Source organism: Montipora foliosa, chromosome 5 (assembly GCF_036669935.1).
Source record: "Montipora foliosa isolate CH-2021 chromosome 5, ASM3666993v2, whole genome shotgun sequence".
Classification (NCBI taxonomy): domain Eukaryota; kingdom Metazoa; phylum Cnidaria; class Anthozoa; order Scleractinia; family Acroporidae; genus Montipora; species Montipora foliosa.
In genome coordinates, this window is record NC_090873.1 from 47,708,515 (window position 1) to 47,723,514 (window position 15,000).

The 15,000-nt window shown below is 39.6% G+C and overlaps 1 protein-coding gene and 1 pseudogene across 2 annotated transcripts in view; both read right to left on the bottom strand.

Annotated features, from left to right (window-relative positions):
- LOC138004540 (interferon regulatory factor 2-like) overlaps nt 1-7,924 on the bottom strand; it is an 8,977-nt gene extending 1,053 nt beyond the window's left edge. Inside the window, exons 1-7 of one of the 2 annotated variants that reach the window (XM_068851083.1) lie at nt 7,788-7,924; nt 7,116-7,487; nt 3,969-4,066; nt 2,180-2,228; nt 1,683-1,726; nt 947-1,058; nt 1-411 (exon numbers count right to left, since the gene is read on the bottom strand). The exon at nt 1-411 is cut by the window's left edge and continues 1,053 nt beyond it. In XM_068851083.1, the coding sequence (XP_068707184.1) occupies nt 356-411; nt 947-1,058; nt 1,683-1,726; nt 2,180-2,228; nt 3,969-4,066; nt 7,116-7,470 (714 nt within the window). In that variant the 5' untranslated portion in view covers nt 7,471-7,487; nt 7,788-7,924 and the 3' untranslated portion in view covers nt 1-355. The remainder of the gene's footprint in view (nt 412-946; nt 1,059-1,682; nt 1,727-2,179; nt 2,229-3,968; nt 4,067-7,115; nt 7,488-7,787) is intronic. The other variant, XM_068851084.1, reaches the window with a different exon arrangement.
- Nucleotides 7,925-12,189: 4,265 nt separating this feature from the next.
- LOC138002834 (uncharacterized) overlaps nt 12,190-15,000 on the bottom strand; it is a 33,647-nt pseudogene continuing 30,836 nt past the window's right edge.

Here is a 15,000-nt window from a genome sequence, read left to right on the forward strand (position 1 = left end):
CCAGAAGAATGCGAGGGATTATCATGCAAATGTTCCTTCAAATTGTTGCATTTTCATTGCAAAAACTGACTGGTCTGGCCAGCCAGTTCTGACAAAAGGAAAGCGCCCTTATGAATTAACCTATCTGCTGCACGTTTCCTGACAACGTTTGGGCCATTTCCAGTGTCTAGTAAGTGTTTCTGGTGCCGTAACAATGGTTTTGCTGCAAGTTATGTTTCATTGGACCCCCTATTTGCGTACGATTTTGTTTCTCCACTTTTTTGGAGGGTGAGTCGTGAATATATTGCTTTATTCTTACAACTTGAAGTATATAAAATATTATTTGCGTGTTTTTTGTAGGAAGACCAGTCGCTTATCAGTCAAATCCCTCCACAGACGGGTGTGGTCTTGGGAATGGAAATTGGTTCATTCCTACAAAAGAAAAGCATGAAGCAGCATGAGAGGGGGAACAAAAGTTATGAATCGCCAACTGATATGACAAGGGGTCTGTGAAATTCCGAGAAAAACCAACCTTCACGAAAATCAGTGTTTCCTTAATTAAATTAATTTTGGGTTCCCTGTAAATCGAAGTACACATGGATAATACCTCTTACGTTATGTTTTAGCTCAAAAAGTTACGGTTTGAACTTTCAACTCCAAGAAAGTTTTCTCTGCTATATGGATATTGTGCGGGTGAATTAACTTAACAAATCAGATAGGCAGGTATTGCATTTACGGTCAAGGAAAGAGTGAAACTGGTCTTTCAAAGTAGGGTTGACAAGAAAAAACCCTATATATACTCAGCAAGGGTAGAATAAGGTGGGAGCCTTGGACACTGAACCTTCAAGAAACCTGGATCACCAGCTGGTCGCAAGCTTCACATGAACTGTGCTTGTTTCTTTTTCGTTTCCCGTACCATGGAAATTTGATAATAAGCAAGTAATCAGTCAGCTCAAACTGGGCAAACCTGGATCTGGTAGGAAACCATAGCAGAAACTTGAAAGGTTTGAGTCTTCACTGCCATTAGGTGTGTTAAGGTAATATGGCGAGACTGTCTCATTCATCATGTTATCCACCATCTGTCAGTAAAGAAACAAAACACGTCATGATGATACTCGGAAAAAACGGATCTGGCCGAGCGCTCCTTGGCAGGGCTCGAACCCACGACCAGCCGGCCACTAATTCAGAGCTACAGAGACTTGAACTTGTTGGAGCTTGGCCATTAATTAAACCACAAGTCTTAGGTGAAAATTGCTATACTGCAAAGACTGAAATTGTCGAAATGATGCACTGGTCGCAAGTTGAAATAATGAGTGATCGTGAGATGGAAATTGTTAGCAAATTTCCGGCATCTCAGTCATTCATTTCAAAACAAATAATATTATATAAAACAACAAAGAGTATTATTGATACTATGTGAGTTTAGATTTTTTTAATATGCAAAAAAAGGCAACTGAGCGACAAGGATTTTCAAAGCTAACGGCCAATTTTCCGGTTTCAAAACGCGAATTTTGGATTTGAGCATCTTTTCAATGTACGAGCGACCTTCTTAACAAATGTCATTTATCTGAATGACTCATTATCAGGCAAATATTAGCTAAAGCGGAAAGTCAGCGCTGTTACAGAAAAGCCGCGAGAAAACAGGGATATCACTAAGACATCCATGGTACTAAACTTGGCAAAACTTTAGGGTAAGAACTTACCGTAACTATTTTCGCGTCTTCGTCACTCATGCTACTTCTTCTGTCTTCATACAAAACAGACAAAAACATGAAACAACCCTTTTTTCCTCCATATTTTTATGTAAGGTCACTATTTTGAATTGTATGATGCTGCCCTCAGACTTTCGTTTCAGCTATTTCTATTTTGTATTCAAATTGTAAACAATATCACCCCATTCTTGGGCCCTCTGGATAAAGACACCAAATTTGTGTCAATTATTGCCAAAATGATGCTTGTTTATGAACTTCCGGGGCCCTCATCTTGCATTTGTTGCAATGAAAAGAAATATATCCAACAATTTCATTCACACGCACAAACTTTAAACTGAAAGTCACCTAAAAACTAGCCTGTGAACGCAAACGTATTTCCGGCGGTCGTTTCTCTTCCCCGTAAACGACCGCCGGAAATACGTCTGCGTTCGCAGGCGAGCTTAAAACATCAGGACACGTTTCTGACTTAATCGAGAATCAAAGCTTACCTGCTGCAGACCACATGTCTGGTGGTTCAAAGGGTAACAAAGAAAGGGCCTGAAAATAGAGAACCATTCACAAAAAACAATCCTTCTAATTTTATGGATTTTGATCTGTTCAATATTAAACGGGTTAGATCCCAATCATTTTATGTAAAGAAGAGCATTTTTCTTATGAGCGCAATTCGTGCATTCTGCTTAATCTAGAAGAAGATGCTTCTTCAGACTTAAGTACCCAGCGAAAAAGTGAAAAACATATCCATAAATAATTCGCTTTTCCAAGAACACAAAAATAGGTGTCTGCCTCCTTTGACCTAGCCTGCGAGCAGGCTATGTTGTAGCCGCCCCAATCCTCTCGCGGCTACAAAGAGCCTGCTCGCGGGCTACCTTTGACCAAGTTATTTCAAATTGCTTGAATCAGTAGCTTTTTAGCAAAGCACTACTTCAAATAATTTTAAAACAACCACTTTTTAGGGCCCTAATACAGAGCATCTATTTGCCACAAATGATTTGTACTGTCATTTTTTCGGTCGGGAATGTGCAGCCGGAAATGTTGTCAGAAAATAATAATTATAAAGAGTGAACATCGAAGGTAAAGCTGTATCCATGTGTTGACTAAGGGGGAAACTCAAGTTAGAATAGAAACACCTACGAAAGTGAAATTCCTTTCAGTTTCAGGTAGAGGACTGCAGAATACCCGCTGTCACTATTGTGTTCTTGTAATGGAATCGTTTGAAGAACGACGTGGCATCATGCGAAAATAAGTAGCCGTTCTCTTGGCGGCCGGTAGTATGAGTATGATCTTAGGAAAGCTCAGTAAAGAAAAATTACAAAAACCGAAAGAGATTTGTTCATTGAACTATAGAGTTTGGTCCGTAACGCATGATCCACATCGACTTACCGTACGATGCTAATACGAAAAAGTGGTTGTGTCAAAAGAGTTAACCCTCTCACTTCCATGATCTAAAAGTTCATTCTCCTAACTAGTACCAAAGATTTCCTTTTTGACTAGTCATGCGAATTTAGCATTACATCAAGATAATACCCCTTGGCTGATAATAATCTTCATTCTTAATACTTGTCTGCCTGAGAGTGAATTAAAACTGTGAGGAGAATTTACATACTGATCAATTGTGGGAATCAAAGGGTTATGAACGTCGTAAGAAAGATTTGTGAGTTGACATTTCAGTCAAAACAAACTATCGAGGAAGCACCAGTTTTTATAGAAACCAAGCCCTTCGTTCTTCTATAATACGATCCTGTTGTCCTTTGTCTCCGTTGTGTTATTTCAAGCTGATTTATGTTTTAAATTAATGTTTATTTCTTTACTGTTCTATGCTTTACACAATTTATTTTCAATTGGAAATTCCTAAATCAACCAGATAGCCATTTCTAATAAACCTACAATTTCAAAAGAGTGACAATCTAGGACCAGTTTAGGACGATCAAACTGCGTAAAATACTTCAATCCAAGTTTGATAAAGGTCTCCAGAATTCGAAGCCGTTTATTAAGACGACGAAGCGTGAAAAAAACTGACTTGTTGAAGATGGAGACATTAGGTACTTTTTTCTGTATGTGTAATATTTTTGTAACTATATTTTAGAAAAGCCAGTGAATCAACACAACGCCAAAGCTGAGTATGTTTCGTTTTCAGAGGCAACTTTAATTTACGCTAAATAAGGTGACTTCAGATTTGATTATGAAGTAAAAATGTCAAATTTTACCCTGAAGATTAAATTATTGTCCGTCTTTTAAATTTGTCGTCAATTCAAGTATGTGCTAAGGGGGTAAACTTACATGGGGAGGAAAGCCAGGAAAGGAGGCACTCTTAAATCTCCTAACCTGCAGAGATCTTTTGAGATCTTTTGCTCTACTTGGCAAAGACAACGAATGATCTGAAATAAAAAGAAAGACCTAATTAAAATGACAAAATTTACGACCCCATTGGTTTGTCCATTTTAAATACCCGGAAACAGGAACATACCATCAACGACATGAGCTCCCCAATAGTTTTCCGTAATAGAAACAGATGTGGTTAATTAGTTGAGATATTTTGTTAGGAGGTCATGCGATGTGACACAGTTTTACATGAGCTCTGCCGACAAAGAGGGAGCGTCAATTTTGTTTAGTACAGTTGTATAGGAGGTTTTCACGGGACGTCATTGTGGCCATGTTGGTGAACGAAAACAAAAGATCTCTCATTAGCTTCTTTTGTTTGTCCACCAGAAGTCGTGTATTTGTCTGTTGTTACTGGTGTCTCTAAAGGTTGGTTGAAAACGTGCTATTCGTTCCCGAACCCCAAACATCGCTTTAGTTTGGTTTATTTTTATGAGTGATAAATGGAGGATGAATAAATACAACCAAGAGTTTGAAAGACTGCAGGTTGCAGGGAACATGATAAAATTCCAATTAATAACTCTCCATATTAACAAAAGAGTGGTTATAACATTGAAATAAAAAGTAACAAATGCCTAGCGGTTTTTGTGGTGTTTGTGTTTCGCACATTAAATGAAATTGCTTAATACACACAAGACCGTTGAATGTTTTTAAACGGACTAATTCTAAACAATCATAACAATGTTTGAGTCTTCACTGTTGCATGTACACACTCGATCTGTCGTAGTCACCATCACCACAGCCGAAGTTATCAGACGATGATTACCGTAGACAGAAGCCCTTGTCGTAGTCTTCAAGTAGAACAAGTAAAACCTCCAATCTAAGTTCTTTTCTTAGTGTGGCCTGAAAGTAGTTTAAGCCCCACTGAAGCATCGATCCTTTACCGGACTGTTTTTAATTTTGAACAACTAAAGAACAAGCCCTAGTTCTTCGAAGGGTGGATAGTGCTATCCACTGGATAAATGACAGATAGCGTTTAAACGCTGGATAGCGATTTATCCGGTGGATAACGCTATCCACATTTTGAACAACCGAGGTCTGAATTTTACATTTGATGAAAACAGAGCACCTGCCAGATTTCAATTGAATTAACATGAATAACACCAAGGCTGCAATTAAAACTTTAAATTTAAAACACGTGTTTGGGATGAAACCCTCAAACCCTTACAGCACCGGGCAATTATCTTCACTCATCCTAGGAGATGCCAAATTAGGATTGGCTGTATACAAATGTCATTGACACTAAATCGCATTCAGACCTTTTCACTGCCTAGTGATTGATTTTTATTTATTATTTAAGCACAAACTTAAATTGGCTTTATCAGTAGCATTCAGACACTCGGAGCTCAGAATATTGCCAGCATAATATCACAACTGGACAACGACTTCATAACATAAAATATTCAGCAACATGCAATACAGCCGGATAATTCATCACAAGGAAGTGGAATTTATAATTATTTAAATTCAAATTATCCGTAACATGAAGTAGTGATATATCCGGATTTCTGCTTGGAGACAGATTTTATAACGATACTTATTGTGATGGTCTATCGAATTTATTAAAACAAATTCCGACTTTTTCAGATGCACAACTGACCAAAAAGACGACTGGGAAACTCTCAGCTCATTCAAAAGTTTATTTTGAACAATGCCAGTTTAATATCTAAAATTCTAATAGTTGAAAATATCGCGAGAAATACAGTTTTTTCACGAAGATATGAATAGTTTGGCACGAAGAGTCAAATTCTTTCATGTTCGTGTAGTTTGAAAGGATGTTTAGTTCATTGCGGTAGTTCAGTGACAAGGAATCTGCGTTCAAGATGAGGTGACGAAAGCGAAACAAATACTGAGAATCTGAGTTTTCCCATAGTAAAACCTTGACTTTAATTACTTTCTTTTGTGCGTTTATATTTGGAAGAATCAGCCCAATAAAACCTGTCAACAACGAAACTGATTCTTGATACCTTGAAAAGTGGTAAAGTATTTCTCAGAAGCACGGCCACAAACTGCCGTATGAGTTGTTTCCTGAATGGTCCTGAATGTTTAACATTGTCTTCTGATTGTCTGCAATCTCCGTATGGTAGCCTGAGATACCAGACAAATCCCTACTGAATAATCCAATAGTTCCTGTCAATTATTCAATAAGTCGTGAACGCCAGTTTTTTGTAAACTAAAAGATTGGAACAATGTGATTAAGGCGGTTTTAATATCACGCACAAAGCGCTTGTCAATAATTAAAACCATGACGGCATGACGAAAAAAACAACCAAGGGTTTTTTTTGGGGTGCTCAACCGAAAATCAACCAGTTTGATGTAATTGAACGCTGCAACCTTTTATCTTCGAAATTCACTAAACAAGCAAAAGAATTCTCATCATCTCTTGCTCGCTTTTTCGAAATACGGGGTCAACGCGTTGACAACATGTTCAAAGGAGAACACTATCTGTATGTGTTCTTTTTTCTAGGAAGAATGGCTAAAACGGAGCCACTCCCGAGACAAACAACACGCGAAAAACAATCTGAATATTCTTGCCGGTTACTGAGAAGGGATGCATTGTTTGGATTCGGCTTTCAACTGTTGTAACAGCCTGTTGAGAACTTTGCAACCAGTGATTTTGGACAAGTGACAACAGGTTATAAAGCGTGAATTAAAGTCAACAAATTTCTCCGAGTTATTACATTCTGGTGTATAAAGCGTTGCACAATCATCCAGAATGATGTTGCAAATCTTTGATTCAATTTAGTCCTATCTCTCAATGATCGGATTCTAAAGCGTCTCAGTTCTTGGTAGGCTCACATGCCCTGACCTATGTACAAGTAAGCTCATTTTGTCAAAATGAGTGGTCTGAGAAAATATTCTGATATAAACAGTCACCAACGAGGTCAGCCCGGCAACACTTTCTGTGGGACTGTCATGATTAGTTTTTCAGTAAACCGGCGCAGATAGATCGAACTTAGAGGCCACTTCCTTTGCCGTAATACGGTGGTGTGGATCCCTAACGCCTGCCTCTCTGGGACCGAGATCCAGCACGGTTAAATTACTTACCTCCTCTCCGAACAGTCCTCATCCTGTAGATCTTAAAAGCATCCTTCCCACGTGGGCAGCTCTTCTCTCGTATCTCTTCAATATCAGGTAGAGCATTCAAAGCGCATCTGAAGTTTGTCTTCCACTTTCGAGGGTCAGGTTTGTCTTTTCCTTCTTTGTATTTCCCAGTGTATGTCGCCCATGCTCGGAACAGCGCTGCATCGTCTTTTACCGACCAGCCGTGTCTGCTACCGTGTTTCCACGGAACTCTAAATGTCTGCTTATCAGGATGTCCTTCCCATTTTAATCCATGCAAGCCAGCGTCAATATTTTCCACAAGCCAATCGCGTAAACGAAGCTTCTTGCGTTGATGCATGGTCTACCCCTATTTGTCTGTGCAAGTGCGTAAAGATTCACAAATCGAAATTTAATAGGTGTTTTACCGTGTGTTCCAGGGAAAAAGGAAAGCACAGACCCTCGACAAAACTCGAGGAAGGGCGGGTTTGAAACTAATTTAACTTCTTGCGGCCGTTTCATGACCGCATATTTCAAGCAATATTACTGGTCATATTTGCACACTTCATTCGCAGAAAATAGAAAGCTTATAATCGGGGTGTGGTTACGAAGGATGAAAGTTCTTGGAACGGAAATCATTGGCATGATGTGATAGTGCAACAAATAAAGATAAGTTACCTCTTTTCCTTTGAAAAGTGTGCCACGGCTGTCGGAGTCTGAATTCCGTGCAAGAAATGCTCACGAGCATGCTTTTTAACTTCTCGTTATCCAATCAGCGCTGATCAAAGACTGACAAAGCGATTGATTGACGTCAGCTTTCCCGTGCCTCACCTCAAATCTCATGAAACGGTTATGACCGAACTTTCGATCCTACACACTTACCTGTGTCTACAAAAGAGGGTTATTAGCACATAAGAGGGGTGATGATGTACAAACAAACATACAAGGAAATGTACACTTATTCCGAAAGGAAAACCTGATTGTTTTCGGATTTAGACCCGCTTAACGTTTACTGGAAATGCTTGACTGAGTCAGTGCTCGAGAAAAAAAATCAGTTGACTAGCTAAATTTTCATTTAATTGAAATGAAAATATTTAAAGATGGGATTAAGTATATTTGTTTCTTGGAATAAACTCTCACCAAATGAACTTTTGTGCATTTTTGTGATGTTTGTCGAGTGATAAAATAACGTTTATAAATTAAAAAACTAGACATCCAACTTATATTCCTCGAAAATCTGTTGCAAACAAACTCAACTTTTGGGTTTCTCCCAAAACGGTCATGTGGCACACGATTACTACATTTCAGGAAGTGACGATTTAAATAGCTATTGTTGAAAGTTCTGGGTCAAGTTGATATATTTAAATCATTCTTCCGCGGTAAATTAAACCAGTCAAGATATAAAAATAGGAAAATTGAAATCAACCGTGAAGTTGCTGTAATATCTTGTTTTCACCATGCTGATTTGAACTAAGTTACTTTCGTGGCATTCAATTGACCAAAACATTAACGTGGCTTTAGCGGTTTGTATTATTTTCTAACGTACAACCTTTCCAAACATTTCAGTTTCATTACGCTTCAGTGACTCCATGTGCTGCGCTAAAACGGTAAGTTTTTCGGTTTCCCTAAACCTTTTCCGGTGGCCCCTTACACCATGCATGTTCAACATTTCTTTGAAGCAAATATCAGGTTGCTCAAATGACTGAATACAAATTGAAAGGATGTATTGTTTACTTTTTAACTTTCATAGAAGGTCGTTGAAAATCGAGCGAAGTTTGTTGATTGATTTCATGCTTTTTCTCATCTTTTGGGGATCGAAGGAATTCAAGTTTCCGTTAAAGGATTTCAGTGATTTTTGAGTTATCAGTCTCACTCACATAGCTTTGTGTAACTAGGTTAAAACAAATTCAATAGCCAATTAGCTTTAGTCTATGCTTCAGTATATTGTAAAATCAGCGTGGAACACATGCAACTTTGCACATGAAGCAAGCCAACTGTTAAAATTCAAAGTAATATACACTCTTTAAAACTGTACACCTTATAGGGTAAAAATTTATGCCACTCCAACCACCTTTAATTTATTATTCCAGGTGTCCATGAAACCGAAATTCCTCTCTGATCTTTCCAATCGGAAACACGAAGTGAAAGGGAGGTAAACAGACAACTTTAAAAAAAAAGAGAGGCGACAAAGGTCCCCTTTCGTTGTGAAGTCTAGGGTATGAAACGTCCCTCTAGCTCAAGACGATACGCCTCGTCCACGCAAGTTAGACTACGAGCAGTCTTTTCCGGTGTTTTCATCCGGGCTTCAGTAACACAAAAAGTGGAAACTTTTTGTTTGTTTTAAGAGAAAATATTTTGAGCCAAATCAATGGCATAGTAGGGAATTTTTTGGGTAAAATTGAATTCGGGTAACAACGGTAGCCCCTAGGCCCCTGTTAAAATGAGAATGAAAATAATATGATGCTTAGCATGCTAAAACAACTAGGACGTCATTTGCAGCTCGAACGTCTGATGTGAATTGGTTTCAACCAGTATGATTGAAAAAACGGAAAACTAGCTCATTTGTAAATTCGGCACAATATGAATTAAACTGATTGTGCGACTTCAAAAAAACTATTAACGCTTTAAAGCCCTTAAAGACCAAGTTGTTGACCAACGAACCTTGCTCTCATCTTATGTGAGTTTAAAAGGTGTGCTATCTTGCGCAAAAATTTTAAAATTCTCATGTTGAAATAGTAAATGCTGCGCCTGATATTGTTGTCCCTAAACGTATCCCAAAGTGATCCTCTTTTGAAAACATGGTCGCGGTCATGTGGGTGAATACCTTCAGAGGAACAAATGACACAATTCCCACAGGACTTAACATTGCCCACAAATGAATTTGCTGAGGGTAATGCTGGACAGTGCTTAGTTATAGTTGAAACACGTGGGCAGTAAGCCTCGAGGATGTTTTAGAGTAATAATTTATAATTAGCGAAGATCGACTTCTTCAGTTGTGTCTAACAGACTTCACGAACAGGAAGTTTTCATGGTGCTCTTGTCTCAGATTACTACACAGCAAAGCGATAATCAGTTAAAAATAGCTACAACACTGGAGCTAAAAGCCCGAGAACATGCCCTTTTAAAAATGGTACTTGCGAGCAACACACGACAAAGATGCGAAACCTCCACTCCATGACTGATGAACCTCCACTGACTGCTCGTTCCAGTTTTTCGTGCGTGAACTCTTGCCGTTCAATCGAAGTCTCATCTTATTCTGCTTGTATATCACATGTAAACAGAAGCATAGGATGCTGGTGAAGGATCTAATTAGCCACATAAATTTTATCAAAAGCCGAGAAGACTCAGAAGAGCAAGGCTGACTGAACATTAGTTTCAACCCGAAAGCGAATTCGGTTTACGGAGACGTTACAATATATGTAGGAATAGGAAGAATATAGCGCGTAACGTGATCAATGCTTAACTACTGAAATTTGAACAAGGTATATGCTTAAATAAATTAGTTAATGGCCGTATTTATACTAGTCTATAAACGTCGCAAGACAAGTGCGTCTAAACGACGTCTTAGTTGTCTCAGAAGTCTAAGCCGTCTAGTATAAAGACGAGACGCACGTAGCAATGGAGGGCACACAGTCCCTTTGGTAATTAAATCCCACTATCTTTCGAAGAAAATCATGAATTTGATCTCTAGCCGTCGAGGGTAAGTGCGTCCCGTATTTATATTAGTCGCACTTACGGCCAGACGTTTAGACGTCCTCTAGTATAAATACGGCCATTCTCGCCTAGCATCGCCGTTTTGAATACTAACCTCCAAATGTAAATTCATGATAATTTATTACACCCACAATTTCAGGGAAAAGCACTAGATAACATCGACCTAAACCTGGTGAGCCATATATACCACTCACAAAGTGGAACTTTTAATAATTAACTCTCTTTTCTTTCCTTCAATTTTCTTTATACCCGTTACAGGATCCGTTCCGACAGTGGGAAGAGCGCCGGAAATTTGTTAGCTGCAAGACTGAAAATATTCCGTAATAAAATATTGCTAAAATCCATTACGTATTGAACAGCTTGTTGGTAATATTGACCGTTTTATGACTGAAATAATCCTCGCCGCGATCGATCAGAAGCGAGAGAGCGAGGAGCGAGCGAAAACGAAGTGATCATCTTTCAAGACTCCGCTGACATATCGATGGCTCACCAGGTTTAGGTCGATGTTATCTAGTGCTTTCCAATTTTAGGGTGTTTTGGTGGTCATGTGACCGGCCGATCCTTTTCTGCCCCACCCCGAAGCGAAGGAAGAGGTCCTGAGAACGAAGTCAAAGGTATTTTCAAATTGTTTTTTGCATTCATTATATTATGCACATCATTGGGGCTTCGGGTTTTCCATTATCTTGCTCGAAAATGGCTTACCGTATTCTGCCGGCAGAATAGGACATTTGCATGGTAACACCATTTGACTACAAGTAAAAGAATCCTCGAGGTTTTGCTTGTCTCAAGCTAATAAGAGCTATCGCTATTTTTACCCCGCTGGAAATTTTAAATAAAAAAAGAAAAACACACAGAATTCTTGTAGTTGTAGTCAAATGACGCTATCTTGAGAGTTGCCTATCCCTCAAAGTCTATTTGCCACACACAACCTACGTTTCGATCACAAGTACGTTTCATGGAAGATTACTATCATTCTCAGACGTCCGTGGACGAGTGCTTTTTTTTAACAGATCTAACTGATTAGAGTGTAATATGAAGTGCTAGTTTTCTACCCAATATGAACCATGTTAGCCCAGTTAGCCCAACTAATGGAAATGGGCCCACACACGGACAGAGAAAAACTCTGACCATGGTGGGAATTGAACCAGGTTTTTTTTTCTTTTCTCGGTCGTGGGAAGAACGAATAGCGCCACGAGATCAGTATTTTCGAAACAGCAGAGCCGCAAAAAATGTTATCACAAGATCAGAATTTTTTAACCACAGACTGAAATCAACGGTCCGGTCGATAGTAACTTCACAGCCAATAGAGGAGGCTTGTGACTGAATTCCGGCAAGGGTTTTGACCAATGAAGTCAACAGCAGTTGCAGACAGAGCATTTCTTTATTATCTCACCATCTTCCTATTTACATTTATTTCCTATTTATTTACTCTTCCTCTCCACTCCCTCCTCCCTCCCCCCCCCCCCCCCCCCCCGCAAAAAAAAAAAAAAACACTTTCCCCGTACTTTGCAGGGTTTCCCTTGCCAAGTGCATTTTCTATTTCTTTCTGGGCTAACATAAGAACCCGGCGATGTCAAGCCATACTTTCTCCAAACCCCACGATCCTGTGTGAATTAGGGGCACAAAGAATTGACTCTACTTATTCCAACGTGCTATGATTATGAAAAGGTATACATCGGACGAACTAAACGCCAGTTTGGTATTGGTACACGTTTAAAGGAGCATCAAAAAGCATTTGACAAAATGGAGAATTCCGCGTTGTCGGAACATGGTTGCCAAATCCACCAACATTTGCCCGTGATAAATAATAAATTGTAACCACCAACTGGAGGCACCATCAATGACGCTTTGTTTGGAAGCTCACTGAAGAAGACACTGGCACGAGTGCAGAAACACTTTGGGTCGTAACTTAATCAAGTTACATTAATTATTTTTCTAACCAGAGCAGCATCACACCATATTTAATTACACAATTTTCTACAAACCCTTTATCTCTTTCTGAACGATTTCGATGGCCGTTAGTATAGACCTCTTTCATAATGGCGGCCAAATAAATTATTCTTTTGTTTTAGTGCTAATAAGCCCTACTAACCTCGCTACGACGAGCAAATTTCAACAGAATATTTGTTTTAAAACGAGGGCAGTAGGTCTAATTAACATAAATACAAAAGAATGTAAAGTTGGTCGCCATTTATGAAAGTGGTCTATACCCTCAGCTGACTTTTTGTAGTATTCTTCTCACGCGGCTCAAATCTTTGACAAGTTTTCTGAAGTCAGTTTTCTTGGTAAGTTGAGAAGGTGTACCACCATATGCATCTTCAAGCACTGTTAAGTAAAGAAAAAAAATCAAGATAACAGAATTCACCTTACATTGGGCTAATAACCACTTCAAGGAAGTGTTTTCCAAAAACAATTCGGGGTTTAATCCCCATAATACACACTTAATTGACCACTCCCTATAGAGGTTCTAAGGGTTTATGAAACAATCAACGAACAACAAAAATCCTTATCATGCCAAACTTGCTCATCTTAGTCAATTAGACATCTTGCATCGATTGGTGCCACTTTATAGTGTCACGTGACCCCATACATGGAAACGAGGCTGGATATATCTGGTAGCATCGTGTAGGATGGCATTTGTCTTGCCAACTACTATGCAGATACATATCTGGTTATCCGAGTTCAGATATAAAAACTTCAGCTAATCATTGTCCTATGGCCCATAGCACAGGGGACGAGACAGATAAAGCAAATACTGCGGAGGCTCCATTTGAGAATCTATCTTGTACACATAATCAATAATTTTGCCAACTTATGATACTGGTTCCATGTATTCATTTTCGCATGTATATTGGAACAAAGGCAGAAAGTGAAAATAGCGACAACTGCTATTTTATATATACAGTCATGAAAGTCTTACTGAATATCTATATACATTGTTCTGTTGTCCATTCCCATGGAATTTCCTGTTCGACTTCGTCTTCATCATACTCATCATCACTCTCAGCATACTCGTTCTGGCAATCTTCAGAGCACAGACAGAGATCAGTACAGACAAGTCCGGCTTTTTGACACTGACAACGGTTGTAAGAGCAACGGGACTTAGCGCACTTGCATCGGACAAGCTGTATAATTGCCTCTGGAGCTGGTGGAAGATCTGTCATGACTGGTACGCACTTTCCATCTTCATCTTGCCATCCATAGCCTTCTGGTGGGGGCAACACCGGGTTTGCTACATGATCGTTGTTCCAAACAAGAAGCTGGTAGTGCGCTCTCAGTATGGCTTGATGGAGAGCAGCTTGTGTGGGCGGCAACCTCTCAGACTCAGCTTGATTTTTCTTAAAAAGGGACCATCTGAGGACTTTGACAGTTTTGATGTCTGTCTTTGGTTAGTACATCCGACAAACCAGCTGTTCCACTCCACTTCTTGTGCCGTCATCTGGCTGTTCCCCACAACCGAGGTTAACAAGAGGTTCCAAGATAGGAGTGCTCGCGTTATCAAACTCATCCCAACAAGTGGCTTTTCCCTTTCCAGAGAAATTCCTAGTAACATCTGCTCCGGTCAACGCATGAAATGCTGGCAGCGCAGCCGTCTTAGTGGGCCCAAGGGCGTCTGCGATTGACTTCAAGTTGATAACTCTACGACTACTGCCGGTCCCAGTAACAAAGCAAGAGTTCGAGCACAAATCTGAATACCGTCGGAGAGCCAAAAAACAAGAACATCAGTGTCAGGAGAATATATAGAGAGTTGGGTAGCACCTTGAGCAGGGGCATCCAGAGCATATAAAATAATCTTCGTGTCGGCTTCTTCTTGTGTACTTCGTAAATGCCTGACGTCTCTGTGCGTTGCCTCACATTCCGTTCCCCATGCCACAACGTCTTGTCTCCCATTAGCATTATCCTTCACATTCTTTGCGAGAAACGTAGTAAGTTCGCCCTTGGTCTTTGAATGAGCAAGAAGCTTCTTCATCGGCACCTTGGCGATGTGGGTAGAATCAGTGATGCGATAATAAATGGGAGCATGGCCACCTTGTCGTTCGACTCGTGTTCCTGATTTCAGTGAGGATGGTACATCATATCTGTCGAAGATTATGTGGAGCTCTTGTAAATCATTATACTTTACAAGCAAGCGATTCGTGAAATGTTCAGCCAAGTCTCTACAGTTCTTGATCCACTC